This window comes from Suncus etruscus, chromosome 1 (assembly GCF_024139225.1).
Source record: "Suncus etruscus isolate mSunEtr1 chromosome 1, mSunEtr1.pri.cur, whole genome shotgun sequence".
NCBI classification, from domain to species: domain Eukaryota; kingdom Metazoa; phylum Chordata; class Mammalia; order Eulipotyphla; family Soricidae; genus Suncus; species Suncus etruscus.
Window position 1 is genome coordinate 204,949,595 of NC_064848.1, and position 14,716 is coordinate 204,964,310.

Consider the following 14,716-nt stretch of genomic DNA (forward strand, 5'->3'; position numbering starts at 1 on the left):
AACGCCACTGTGCTATCTCTCTGGGCCCAAAAGAGTGTGTTTTTTTTTTTTTGTTTTTGTTTTTGGTTTTTTTTTTTTTTTTTTTTGGTTTTTGGGCCACACCCGGCAGCACTCAGGGGTTACTCCTGGCTCTGTGCTCAGAAATCGCTCCGGGCAAGCTTGGGGGACCATATGGGATGCCGGGATTTGTACCACCATCCTTCTGCATGAAAGGCAAATGCCTTACCGCTCTGCTATCTGATGGTTTTTATTTTCTATTTCATTTTTTTTTTTTTTTTTTTTTTTTTGGTTTTTGGGCCACACCCGGTGACGCTCAGGGGTTACTCCTGGCTATGCGCTCAGAAGTCGCTCCTGGCTTGGGGGACCATATGGGACACCGGGGGATCGAACCGCGGTCCGTCCTAGGCTAGCGCAGGTAAGGCAGGCACCTTACCTTTAGCGCCACCGCCCGGCCCTATTTTCTATTTCATTTAATGGGCCATAGGGCTCGCTTCTGGCAGGGCTTGTGGGACCCAATGCAGTGCCAGAGACCACACCATATTCAGTCAAGTGCAAGGCAAGCCCTTTCCACTGAATTATCTCTCCAGCAAGTGACCCAATCTTGGAGGACTCCTTGAAAGAATTGGCATTTGAGCTTGACTAGGTAGGCATCACAGAGGGCAGAAAAAGCTTTGTGGCAGAAGGAGCCACAGGGACAACCAGTCCGGATTGGCCCATTTGGCAAGAAGATAGTAATGAGTTACATACGTTAGTCTGATCACATCATCCACTGTGTGTTGAGTGCCAGGAATTCAGGGATGGTTCTGGGCTCGGGAACCAGCATCTCTGGGAGGTTGCCTGGGCTTGCTAAGGACACAGATCTGCCTGATTCTGCCCTGTGGAATCCTCCACAGTGAGTGTCAGCCTTTTGCTTCTATTTCTCTACTAGTTCTGTTTTTTTTTTTTTTTTTTTGCATGCTCAGGGGGTTACTACTGGCTCTGCACTCAGAAATCACTCCTGGCTGGCTTGGGGGTGGGGGTCACCATATGGGATGCTGGGAATCTAATCAGATTCTGTCCTAGTTGGCCACATGCAAGGCAAATGCCCTACTGCTGTGCTATCTCTCTGGCCCCACTCTCTGCTAGTTCTGGAAGATGTCCCCACCCAAAGGACAATGTAGAAGTGTGACCATTGGGACACTTGGAGACATGGGACTTTTCATGTCTTTGATTGGGGGTTTAAAGCTGAGGGCGTAGGAGAGTCACTTTTGTGAGATGAACACGCTTCTTGGGAGAAAGAGTCGCTGCACTTCCCAGACCTCAGGAAATGTGTTCGGGCCTGCAGCTCCCGCCCCTGCAATTCTGAATGGCAGAAAACGAAATCCAGACAGGCTACAGATCTTGCTGGAGATCACATACCTCCTGTAGCTGTGCAGCCAAGGAGGCAGAATTAAAAGCCAGAGGGTTGGGGCCGGGCGGTGGCGCTGGAGGTAAGGTGCCTTCCTTGCCTGCGCTAGCCTAGGACGGACCACGGTTCGATCCCCCGGCTCCCATATGGTCCCCCAAGAAGCCAGGAGCAACTTCTGAGTGCATAGCCAGGAGTAACCCCTGAGCGTCACAGGGTGTGGCCCAAAAACCAAAAAAAAAAAAAAAAAAAGCCAGAGGGTTGAAGAGAGAGCACAGTGGGGTAAGGCGTTTTCCTTGCACATGGTCAACTGGGGTTTGATCCCCAGCATCCTGTAGGGTCCCCCAAGCCTGCCAGGAATAGTTTTTGACTACAGAAACAGTTTTTGACTGAGAGCCACTGAGTGTGTCCCAAATACCAGGGGGAAAAATAAAAAGAATTGAGACTCTGAAGATTCAACCTGAAGATAATCCTCTTTTTCCTAAGTATGGCAGACTGGCTGAGGTGTTACTTAAAAAAAAACCGGGGGATGGGGTGGGGTGGGAATTGGAGCGGAGAGATAGCATGGAGGTATGGCATTTGCCTTGCATGCAGAAGGTCAGTGGTTCGAATCCTAGCATCCCAAATGATCCCCTGAGCCTGCCAGGTGTGATTTCTGAGCCTAGAGCCAGGAGTAACCCCTGAGCACTGCTGGGTGTGACCCCCCAAAAAAAATCCGGGGGAGTTCAAAAACCAAAAGAATAAACAAAACAAAATGAAAACAATTTAGGGGCCAGAGAGATAGCATGGAGGTAGGGCATTTGCTTTGCATGCAGAAGGACGGTGGTTCAAATCCTGGCATGCCATATGGTCCCCCGAGCCTGCCAGGAGCAATTTCTGAGTGTAGAGCCAGGAGTAACCCTTAAGTGTTGCCAGGTGTGACCCAAAACCAAAAAAAGGGGGGGCAGAGAGATAGCACAGTGGTAGTTCATTTGCCTTGCATACAGCAAACTTAGGACAGATGATGGTTCAAATACTAGCATCCTATATGATCTCCTGAACATGCCAAGGAGCATGATTCTGAGCACAGAATCAGAAGTAACACCTGAGCACTGCTGGATGTGACCAAAAAAAAAGGTGGGGGCGGGCCCGGAGAGATAGCACAGCGGCGTTTGCCTTGCAAGCAGCCGATCCAGGACCTAAGGTGGTTGGTTCGAATCCCGGTGTCCCATATGGTCCCCTGTGCCTGCCAGGAGCGATTTCTGAGCAGACAGCCAGGAGTAACCCCTGAGCATCGCCGGGTGTGGCCCAAAAACCAAAAAAAAAAAAAAAAAAGGGGGGGGGGCGGAGAGATAGCACAATGATAGGGCATTTGCCTTGCATGCTGCCAACCCAGGACAGACAATGGTTCAAATCTCAGCATTCATATGGTCCCTCGAGCCAGTCAGGAGTGATTCCTGAGCACAAAGCTAAGAGTAACCCCTGAGTGCTGCTGGGTGTGCCCCCCCCCAAAAAAAAAGTAGGGAGTGTCACGGTCATCTTGGTCCGGACACTTCAGGGAATTCTCGACGTTCCCAGGAAAGTGGATGCAAGATTCAGCGAATGATGGAGCCACACTCAGCTGTGGGGGTGAATCTGAACTGTGTTCATTGACTACTAGTGATGTATTTAAACATGATGTTTATGTGTGAGAGACCGCCGACATCTGCTTTCCTGCAAGGTTAAAAAAAATTGTGCTGGGCCCGGAGAGATAGCACAGTGGCATTTGCCTTGCAAGCAGCCGATCCAGGACCAAAGGTGGTTGGTTCGAATCCCGGTGTCCCATATGGTCCCCCGTGCCTGCCAGGAGCGATTTCTGAGCAGACAGCCAGGAGTAACTCCTGAGCATCGCCGGGTGTGGCCCAAAAAAAACAAAAAACAAAAACAAAAACAAAATTGTGCTTTCTTGTTAGCAAAAAGCTTATCAGTACATACTGGGTTTTTTGCTTGCTTGTTTGTTTTTGGGTCACACCTGGCAGTGCTCAGGGTTTACTCCTGGCTGTATGCTCAGAAATCACTCCTGGCAGACTCAGGGGATCATATAGGATGCCGGAATTCAAACCACCAATCTTCTGCATGCAAGGCAAACGCCTTACCTTCCATGCTATCTCTCCGGCCCCAGTACATACTGTTTGATCTATAAGTTTCTTCACAATAGGGGGCGGCAGAAATAGCTCAGCAGAAGGGCACTTGCCTTGCATACGACCTATCCAGGATGGATAGTGGTTTGAATCCTGGCATCTTATATTTGTCTCCAAAGCCTGCCAGGAGCGATTTCTGAGCACAGAGCCAGAGTAACCCCTGAGCGCAGCCTTTATTGTGGGTTACAAATCTTCTGAATGGTAATCTCCAATTTAATGACAGAGGGGAGTTGATCCAGAGGCTTCTCTGGGATCAAAAAGGCAAATTTTGGGGCCGGCGAGGTGGCGCTAGAGGTAAGGTATCTGCCTTGCAAGCGCTAGCCAAGGAAGGACAGCAGTTCGATCCCCCGGTGTCCCATATAGTCCCCCCCAAGCCAGGGGGAATTTCTAAGCGCTTAGCCAGGAGTAACCCCTGAGTATCAAACATGTGTGGCCCAAAAAAAAAAAACAAAAATAAAAGGCAAATTTTAACATCTCAAAGTTTTTTTACTCCCAGGCCAGAGTGATATGATAGCACAGTGGTAGGACATTTGCCTTGCACCCTGCCAACCTGGTATGGACCCGGGGTTTCAATCTCGGCATCCCTTATTGTCCCCTGAGTTGGCCAGGAGCAATTTCTGAGCTCAGAGACAGGAGTAACCCCTGAGCGCCCACTGGTGTCCCCCTTCCAAAAAAATAGGTAGGGGGAAGAGATAATACAATGGTCAAGGTGCTGGCTTTGCATGGAGCCAATCTAGGTCCTGAGCTTTTTCAGCTTCTCTCTCATTGGGTAGCTTGGCCAGGGACAGTTCTGGACAGATTCCTGTTTCCCTTGAACACTCAAGCTGGTTCCAGTTGGCTGAACTATATATAGTTCAGGTAATGGAGCAAGACCTTAGCAAAATCCTAGGTGGTTCCCCCCAAACTTATAGCATTTTCTTTCTTTTTTTTTTTTTCAGGCCACACCTGTTTGATGCTCAGGGGTTACTCCTGGCTAAGTGCTCAGAAATTGCCCCTGGCTTGGGGGGACTGTATGGGACGCCGGGGGATTGAACCGCAGTCCTTCCTTGGCTAGCCCTTGCAAGGCAGACAACTTACCTCTAGTGCCACCTCGCTGGCCCCTATAGCATTTTCTCGAGACTGCAATTCCTTGAAAACACTTTTATTGTGAAATATTGACATAAGCGTATAAAACAAACCATATTTTAAAAAAATAGAATAAAAACAAAGAGTTATGTCATCTTTACCCAAATCAAAGAAGTGGAACATTTCAAAGGAAAAAAATGTGTCCCACAGCCCTGAGACCCAGACACTTTCTTCCAGAAACATCAGCAAAACACTTTCAGGATCTTCATCAAGTGGCCCCAAAGTGCAAAACTTGAACCTCAACTAAAGATCAAAGCCATAGCCAGAAGCTGTCCCAGCACCTCTGGAAGGCTCTGGGCCTATTGTCTGGACTGAATGCAGAGTCCGGATGGCTGGTACTGTGTGGGTGCACAGTACCCTCCTTACCCCCACAGCCCACAGGTTGGGGACCAGTGAGTGTGACTGGTGTTCAGGGATTCAGGTGGCATCCATGAGCTGGGCTGACTGAATATTGCTTCATTTTAGTTGTTTTTAAAAACAGATTGTTGTTTAGTTGTTGCTAAAATCAGATCTTCAGGGATTGAAGAGACAGTACAGGGGCTAAGCAGCAGCCTGCTGGGGACTGAGCAAGAGCAAAGTGGGGAAGGTGTTGCATGTGCATGACCCTGGTGGTCCCTATTTTCCCCTGAGCCTGCCAGGAGTGATTCCTGAGGGCAGAGCCAGGAGTAAACACAGCTTCACTGTGTGTGGACCCAAAACCAACCCCCCCCAAATAAACCATAAAAAGTCTTCATATGCTGACCCTCGTATTTTCTGCAATTGGAAAAACTGTTCTGCATAAGGACTAACGAAAACAAAAACAAAACAAAAAAAGCAAGCACCAAAAAAATAAGTAAAGACGGGGCAAAGCAATAGCACAGTGGGGTAGGGCAAAAGACTTGCATGTGGTCCACCCAGGTTCTATCCTTGGCATCCCATACGGTCTCCTGAGCCTGCCAGGAGTAATTTACTTCCTTCCTTCCTTCCTTCCTTCCTTCCTTCCTTCCTTCCTTCCTTCCTTCCTTCCTTCCTTCCTTCCTCCCTCCCTCCCTCCCTCCCTCCCTCCCTCCCTCCCTCCCTCCCTCCCTCCCTCCCTCCCTCCCTCCTTCCTTCCTTCCTTCCTTCCTTCCTTCCTTCCTTCCTTCCTTCCTTCCTTCTGGTTTTTGGGTCACACCCGGTAACGTTCAGGGGTTACTATTGGCTCTATGCTCAGAAATCGCTCCTGGCAGGCTTGGGGATCATATGGTGTGCTGGGATCCAAACCACTGTCCTTCTGCATGCAAGGCAAACACCCTACCTCCATGCTATTCACCGGCCCCTGCCAGCAGTAGTTTCTGAGTGCAGAACCAGGAGTAACCCGAGTGCTGCTGGGGTTACAAAAACAAAAAATAAAGACAAAGGGGGAGTGGCAGGAGAGAGTACTAGCTGACATGGGTTCAAACTTCTGCACTTCATAAGGTTGATCCTTCCAGCCCTGCTGCAATGATCCCCAAGCAAATAGCCAGAGGAAGCCCTGATCAATGCTGGGTGTCACCAAGAACAGAAGCAAAAGAAAAAGAGGGCAGGAGAGATAGTACAGCAGGTAAGGAGCTTGCTTTCCACTCACCTGACATCCCATATGGTCCCCTGAACACAGTCAGAAATATCCCCTGAGTACATCGCTGGGTGTAACCCCCAAACCAAACAAAATGAAAAAAGGGAGGTGAGGCAGAAATGTATTTTTTCAAGATATGTTCTTCACTTCTTGGTCACCAGCAGAGTCCTCTGTCGGGGGCAGGCTCCTGAGCTCCTCTCCCGAAGGACCGATGGCTCCGTTCCCCACACTGGGGGACCCTGGCAAGGTGGCAGCTACGTCCACCCCGCAGAGCCTGGCCCCCGGGGGTTCTTCCACGGGCACCGGGGTGGGCTTGGTCTCCGGCCTCTGCAGCAGGGTCAGGCTCCGCTCCTCCAGCAGCCAGAAAACCGGGTAGAGGGGCCGGGTGAAGACGGCGTAGAAGGTGTGCAGGAGCTGGGTCTTGGGCTCCAGGCTGTAGAAGGCCAGGCGGTTGGAGTGCAGGTCCAGCTCCATGCCCAGCAGCCGCCCCGACACCCTTGGGAGGCGCTGGGCTTTGCCGTCGTGCCAAGCCTGAGTCCTGTCGTCCAGGAGGTGCAGTCCCCAGGAATTGGGCCCGCGGCCGATGTTGTCGGTGGAGCGCTCCCCCCGGCACCGCGGCAGGTCCTGGTAGGCCACCCCCAGTGTCACCGAGGTCCCGGACGTGCGCACCTCCCAGTAGTGGCACCCCTTGCTGAAGTATTGCTGGCACTGCACCTGCCACAGCTCGAAGCTGTCGGGGCCCACCTGGTCCCGGGGCTTCGCCCGGTGCACCACGCGCTGGTCCTGCCGCGACAGGTGCAGGTGGCGGTTGGCGCTGCTGGGATCGAAGGTCAGATTGCGATAATCTGGGGACAGAGGGAGTCAGAAAGAGGGTGAGCGGGGTGGTGGTGGCCGGAGAGATGGTATGGAGGTAGGGAGTTGGTCTCGCATGCAGAAGGTCGGTGATTCGAATCCCGACATACCATATGGTCCCCCGAGCCTGCCAGGAGAACCCCTGAGCATTGCCCGGTGTGACCCAAAAAACAAAAATAAAAAACAAAAAGAGAAAACAAAGTAGCAAAATGGAAAAGTAGCAAAGTAGCAAAAACAGGCCAGATGGGGCCGGAGAGATAGCTTGGAGGTAGGGCGTTGGCCGTGCATGCAGAAGGAAGGTGGTTCCAATGCCGGCTCCCATATGGTCCCCCGAGCCTGCCAGGAGCGATTTCTGAGCTTACAGCCAGGAGGAACCCCTGAGCAACTGCCGGGTGTGACCCCCCCCCAACAAAAATAAATAATAGGGGCCCGGAGAGATAGCACAGCGGTGTTTGCCTTGCAAGCAGCCGATTCAGGACCTAAGGTGGTTGGTTCGAATCCCCGTGTCCCATATGGTCCCCTGTGCCTGCCAGGAGCTATTTCTGAGAAGACAGCCAGGAGCAACCCCGGAACACAGCCGGGTGTGGCCCAAAAACTAACTAACTAACTAACTAATAAATAAATAGGTGAGTGAGCCAGGGTGCGAGGCTGGGCCTGGCTCCTGCCTCCTGACCCCTGAGATCTTTGATCAAGGAGAGCGAGCAGGGCTCCCTGCAAGCTGTGCCGGCCCTGGGTAGCGCACAGGCCCCCATCCTCGATGCAAGGCTCCTTTGAACTGGCACCAATGAGAAAAAAGATGACGGAGCAAGAGTGGGGGACAGGATGAGGCGAATGTGTCTGGTATGGCCTTCCCGCTAGGTGGCTACAGAGTGCCAGATGTGAGCAGATGTGTGGGTGGAACACGTAATGCTGGGAGGAGTCCAGGCAAGTGTGGGCGGGGCCACGCGGGAGGCGGGGCCATGTCGTATGGGCGGGGCCAATCTAAATAGGATCTAGTGGGAGGCGGGGTTACGTGTGTGGACGTGGTCACGGGCGTGATCACACGAGTGTAAGGCAGGTGGGAGGCGGGGCTACGTCAGATGTGGGCGGGGGCCACGCGGTGGGCGAGGCCAGGCGGTGTGGGCGGGGTTACGCTGCGTGGATGGGCCATGTGGAGGCGGGGTCAGGAGTGTAAGACAAGGTGGGGCGGGGTCCTGCGAGTGTGGGCGTGGCCAATTGGAGGCAGGTCCAGGCGACTGTGGGCGGTGCCATGTGAGTGGCAGTCAGTGACTGTGGGCGGGGCCATATGAGACGGGCCTCAAGGTGTATGGGCGGAGCTATTGGGAGGCATGGCCACACAATCCGGGCAGGGCCTATTGTGGGCGGGGTTAGGCAGGTGTGGGTGTGTCCACGTGGGAGGCGGGGCTAGAGTGGGCGGGGCCATGTGGAAGTGGCACCCCAGTGACAGGAAGAGCCGCCGTGGTTCCTGGGCTCAGCAGGTCCCACCACGCACAATAAACACACGAATGTGGCGCCGGGCCTCCTTACTTTGCCAGAGCTCCCTCCTCACCGGACACAGCGCGCCAGGGACCGGTGTCTGGACGCTCGGGGCATCTACAGGACAAAGAAAGCAGCGTTAGGGGCCGGAGCCACAGTACAGTGGGCAGTAGAGTTTGCCTTGCACAGAGCTGACCCGGGTTTGATTCTCGGCATCCATTGGTCCCCCGAGCCTGCCAGGAGTGAGTTCTGAGTGAAGAGCCAGGAGTAACCCCTGAGCACCATCGGTGGGACCCCTCCAAAAAAAGAAAGCAGGGGTCCCAGAGAGTTAGCATGGAGGCAGGGTGTTTGCCTTGCATGCAGAAGGACGATGATTCGAATCCTGGCATCCCAGAGGGTCCCCCGAGCCTGCCAGGAGTGATTTCTCAGCGCAGAGCCAGGGTGTGACCCAAAAACCAAAACCAAAACCAAACAAACAAAGAAAAGCAGGAGGGCCGGAGAAATAGCAAGGAGGTAGGGCGTTTTCCTTGCATGCACAAGAACGGTGGTTCGAATCCAGGCATCCCAGATGGTCCCCTGAGCCTGCTGGGGGCTATTTCTGAGCATAGAGCCAGGAGTAGCCCCTGAGCGCTGAAAGGTGTGACCCAAAAACCCAACCCCTCACCCCAAAAAGAAAGAAAGCAGGGTCAGAGAGGGCACAGCACAGGGACCTGGCCCACTCATAGCCCCAGGGGCACAGGACGGAGATCTGGGGCACCTTACCCGGGGGGTGCGAGCCGGCAGCCTCAGCTGGTGCCTGCGGAGCCCCTTCCTCCAGGAGGAGCCCGGCCAGCTGGCTCAGCCACTTCTTCAGGCCTCCCACCTGCTGCTCTTCGTCCCACTGCGGAGGGCTGGGCGGCTCGACGGGCGCGGGGAGCATCAAGAGCTGCGATCCCTGTGCCCAGGGACAGCCACAGTGAGCCGGGAGGACGGGCAGAGCCACCGCCCCTTCCTGGGGGACACTGAGGCCTACCTGGAGGAAGGCGACGTCGTCCTCCTGCTCCAGGGCCGCGCGGGCCCGGCTGTCATACTCCGCCAGCGCCTGCAGGTGTCGCTGCAGCCGCTGCTCTTCCTCCTGCGCCTGCGCACTCGCGCGGCTCCGGGCCTCCTCCAGGTCCCGCAGGGCGGAGGCCCGACGCTTCTCCAGCGCCTGCAGCAGGTGGCTGAACTTGTCCGAGACCACCGAGGCCACGGTGCAGACTGAGGTCTGGGGAGGCACACAGGGGTCGATGGCACCAGGGCTGCCTGCTGGGCTGAGATGGGGAGCCAGGGGTCCCCTGGAGCATCTTTTTTCTCTTTCCACCTCTCACCTCCCAGATGCCAGGACCTTGCACTTACTGGCCAGTGTTCCTAGACCTAGAGCATCGGGGGACCCCCTGGACTGGCCACTCAAATTCGGGGGGTTGGCAAGGATCTGACCCACTCACTGCACCTGGATCTGAAGCATCTTCTGCTTTAGCTCCTGGAGCTGCTGCTCTGTCCGGTTCTGCTGCTGCTGCCACTGTGTCTCCAGCGCTGCTTTCAGCTGGGCCTGCGGGAGTCCATGGGGGAAGGGAAGAAAAGACAAGGAGGCTGGAGCGATAATAAATAAATAAATAAATGAATAAATAAAGTGGGGAGGGTGCTTGCCTTGCACATGGCCCACCAGGGTTCCATCCCTGGCATCCCATGGGTCATCCCCAGAGCTCTGCCAGGAATGATTCCTGAGCACAGACCCAGAAGTAATCCCTGAATCCAGCTGGGTGTGGCCCAAACCCTCCCCCCAAAAAACACCAATAATACAAGGTTGTTGCAGAAGTGGCCCTGAACTCCCTCAGCAAACACCAGCATGTACCTATCCATACCCCCTCCTGTGCCACCCTAGTTCACCCTTGGTGTGTGCACCCCAGGAGGGTTGGGCCAGATTTTGGTGAGAGGCTGCACAAACTTCTTCCTCCCCTTCCTGCCCCCCTACAGCAGGGCATGGGCACGGTGAGGCCTGGCAGTGCCCCAGCCCCTCTGCGACTATAAGGTCCCGTCCCGTCTCCCCCCCCCCCCCCCCCCCGCCCCATACAGCTGGGATGAAAACTTGTGCTGTCTTGGGATTGGAGCAACAGCACAGAGGGGAGGGTGTTTACCTTGCATGCTGCTGATCTGGGTTTAATCTTCGACATCCCAAATATCCCTTGAAATAGCCCACCAGGGGCCCGGAGAGATAGCACAGCGGCGTTTACCTTCAAAGCAGCCATCCAGGACCAAAGGTGGTTGGTTTGAATCCCGGTGTCCCATATGGTCCCCCGTGCCTGCCAGGAGCTATTTCTGAGCAGACAGCCAGGAGTAACCCCTGAGCACCGCTGGGTGTGGCCCAAAAACCAAAACAAAAACAAAAAAAAAAAAGAAAAGAAAAGAAAAGAAATAACCCACCAGGAGTAATTTCTGAGCACAGAGTCAGGAGTAACCCTGAGCACCATGGAGTGGGGTGAGTGGCCCAAAAAACAACAAAAAAAAGAAAATGTGTGCTATCTTTTTTTTCCCTCCAGGGTGCCATGGATCAAACCAGGATCAGGTGCATGCATGGCAAGACCCCTCCCACTGTCCTATCATTCCAGTCCTGAAAATGTTCTTTTTATTTATTTATTTTTGGTTTTTGGGCCACACCTGGTGATGCTCAGGGATTCCTCCTGGCTATTTGCTCAGAAATGGCTTCTGGCACTGGGAACCATGTGGGATGCCAGGGATCGAACCGAGGTCCATCTCAGGTCAGCTGCATGCAAGGCAAACGCCCTACCGCTGCACCACCACTCCAGCCCCATGTTCTTTTTATTTTTATTTTGTTGGGTTTTTTTGAGGGGGTCATACCCGGTGAAGCTCAGGGATTACTCCTGGCTCTGTGTTCAGAAATGGTTCCTGGCAGGGTGGGAGGGAGGGCGGGGAACCATATGGGATGCTGGTACTCGAACCACTGTTGGTCCTGGGTCAGCGATATTGCTGTGCTATCTCTCGCTCCTCCCTTTTTTTGGGGGGTTGCTACACCCAGCAGTTTTCAGGGGTTACTCCTGGCTCTGTGCTCAGAAATCTCTCTTGGCAGGCTCGGGGGGGACCATATAGGATACTGGGGATTGAACCAAGTCAGCCTCGTGCAAGACAAATGCCCTCCCCGCTGTTATCACTCCGACCCCTGAAAATATTCTCCTGATATCAAGTCAACCCTTCAGATGCCAGAAGCAACGCCTTTGGCCCCCTTGCAAAGATTCCCTATGCACCCCAACATTACCTCCCAGTGCCGGCAGCTCTGACCTTGAGTCATGGAACCAGGTGGCCATGAAGCCAAGGCCATGAGCCCTCCCAAAAGTACAAAGCTGGGGCTTCGGGTAAGCTTCCTGCAGCAGACAGGGGTGGGCATGAGTGTGTGTGGGGGAGAGTGGACTGTCCTACTTCCAGTCCCCCCAGCTTCTGACCACTGCCCAGTGTAGCTCCATCTTCACCCAAGGGGTGGGCATGAGTGTGTGTGGGGGAGAGTGGACTGTCCTACTTCCAGTCCCCCCAGCTTCTGACCACTGCCTATTGTAGCTCCCTCTTCACCCACTGGCCTTCAAGGGCCCCCAGCATTCCCCAAGATATCTGACCACCTCTGCGCTCCATCCTGGCCCACTGACTCCAAGATCTCACTAGGGGGACCCCCACACCTCCCCGAATCCCTTCCTAGCAGGCTCTTGGCCCTCCCTGCTTTCCCGGGCGGGCTTCACCTCTCGGTCCCGCCGGGCGGTGCGCAAGAGCGCCCTTTGGTGTCCGTGACAGTCGCGCACGGTGCAGGCGCAGCACACGCAGCGGCCCTCGGTGCGGCAGAAGAGCTCCAGCGGCCAGCCGTGGCGGGGGCAGCGCGGGGCGGGCTTGGTCGCGAGTTCGAGCCCTGGGTCGGGGTCCGGGGCGGGGAGCTCCCCGGGCCGGCGATCCAGCTCGTCGCGCACCATGTCCACCACCTCACTGAACTCCACGTTGCGGCGCAGCTCGGTGTCCCCGCAGAAGGGGGTGCGGCAGGTGGGGCACTGCTGGTTCTGGGGCTCCCATTTCTGGATGCAGGCGTAGCAGAAGTTGTGGCCGCAGGGCAGCGTCGCCGGGGCCTGGTAGAGCTGCAGGCAGATGGCGCAGGACAGCTTGTCCTCCAGCGAGGCCATGGCGAGGCTGCTGGGGCGCCGGCTGCTGGTCGTAAAGTCCCGGGCCTCTTAAAGGGACAGCGAGGCCCAGGGCCACCAGCCCTGTGACACCCCTGGGACACCCCTGTGACAGCCCTACACGCCCCAGGCCCAGAACCGGCCTCTCCAGGCGGACCACACCACTTGTCTGCACGGGCCTTGATCTGGGATTACACCACCCCAACCCACCCACCCCTCACCCCCTTCAATCAGGGTGTTTTGGTTTTGGTTTTTGGGCCACACCCTGCGGTGCTTAGGGGTTCCTCCTGGCTCTGAGCTCAGAAATCGCTCCTGGCAGGCTCGGGGAACCATATGGGATGCTGGGATTCAAACCACTGCCCTTCTGCATACAAGGCAAAACGTACTACCTCCATGCTGGGTATTTGGGTTGCTGGGCATCACACCCCAAATTATCCACTGTGCCATTTCTGTCTTCCTGCCCCTTCTTCCCCTTTTTGGTTTTTTGTAATGTATCTTCGCTGTTAACTTTGCTGGGTATTTGTGAATCCAAGAACAGTCCCCAGAATGAGAAATTACTTCCCATCCCCTTGTCCCCTTTCGGGGGAAGACCTTGGTAAAATTTATCCGCAGCAAATAATAATCCACACAGACAAGAAGGATAGGGTGTAAAAGATTGGGCAAGGAGAGCCAGAGAATCCTCCTGCAGCCAGCAGCTTTCACAGAAGGCCCCTCTCCCCTCTCCATCAAGCTATTTATGCCAATTCCACAGCGCCCCACCTGGAAGGGCTGGGTGGGGCAATAGTCACAGAACAATCCTAAGGAAACACTTTTATATACAACAATTCCAAGAATCATCTTATGGAAAATTTTTCATATACTACAGTTTTTGTTTTGGGGTCATCCCCAGTGGTACTCATAACTTTTTTGTGTTTTTTGGTTTGTGGGTCACACCCAGAGGCTCTCAGGGGTTCCTCCTGGCTCTGAGCTCAGAAATCACTCCTGGCAGGCTCCGGGGACCCTATGGGATGCCATGATTCAAACCAACGACATTCTGCATGCAAGGCAAACGCCTTACGTCCATGCTATCTCTTCGGCCCCCAAATCAGGTTGTTTTTATTTTGGCTTTTGGGTCACACCCTATTTCGGTTGCTGGGCATCACACCCCAAATTATCCACTGTGCCATTTCTAAGTCTTCCTGCCCCTTCTTCCCCCTTTTTGGTTTTTGTTTTGGGGTCATCCCAGTGGTACTCAGAACTTTTTGTGTTTTGGTTTTTGGGTCACATCTGGAGGCTCTCAGGGGTTACTCCTAGCTCTGAGCTCAGAAATTCGCTCCTGGCAGGCACAGGGGACCACATGGGATGCCGGAATTCGAACCAACCACTGTCTGTCCTGGGTCAGCCGCGTGCAAGGCAAACGCCCTACCTCTGTGCTATCTCTCTGGCCCCACCAATCAGGTTTAGGAAATTTCATCCCACAGCTCCTGCATGAGTGGTGGGGCTGGGGTGTGTGTGTGTCTGTGTGGAACCAGAGCTCACCACCTGGAATAAGGACCCAGATGCCCAGGTCTCCAGGCTGCCACACAACCTCTTCTGTGACCCCATCATTAGTTTGTTGTTGTTTGCTTCCCCCAGGTGTGCTCAAGGGTGATTCCTGGTTTTGCTCTGGACCATATGGCGCCAGGGACCACCTGGGCTTTCTGCATGCAAAGCAGATATGCAGCCTGTTGTAATCTCTCCAGCAGTGCTCAGGGATTACTCCTGGCTCTGTGTTCAGAAATTATTCCTGGGCCCGGAGAGATAGCTCAGCGGTGTTTGCCTTGCAAGCAGCTGATCCAGGACCAAAAGGTGGTTGGTTCGAATCCCGGTGTCCCATATGGTCCCCCGTGCCTGCCAGGAGCTATTTCTGAGCAGACAGCCAGGAGTAACCCTTGAGCACCGCCGGGTGTGGCCCAAAAAACAAAAAAAAAAAAAAAAA

The 14,716-nt window shown here is 54.4% G+C and overlaps 1 protein-coding gene across 1 annotated transcript in view; it reads right to left on the reverse strand.

The window, feature by feature from the left end:
* Positions 1 to 6,225: 6,225 nt before the first annotated feature.
* Positions 6,226 to 14,716, reverse strand: part of TRIM65 (tripartite motif containing 65) — a 29,758-nt gene continuing 21,267 nt past the window's right edge. Inside the window, exons 4-9 of the mRNA XM_049768519.1 lie at positions 12,334 to 12,501; positions 10,041 to 10,139; positions 9,582 to 9,815; positions 9,332 to 9,503; positions 8,621 to 8,686; positions 6,226 to 7,086 (exon numbers count right to left, since the gene is read on the reverse strand). Of these exons, the coding sequence (XP_049624476.1) occupies positions 6,371 to 7,086; positions 8,621 to 8,686; positions 9,332 to 9,503; positions 9,582 to 9,815; positions 10,041 to 10,139; positions 12,334 to 12,501 (1,455 nt within the window). The 3' untranslated portion in view covers positions 6,226 to 6,370. The remainder of the gene's footprint in view (positions 7,087 to 8,620; positions 8,687 to 9,331; positions 9,504 to 9,581; positions 9,816 to 10,040; positions 10,140 to 12,333; positions 12,502 to 14,716) is intronic.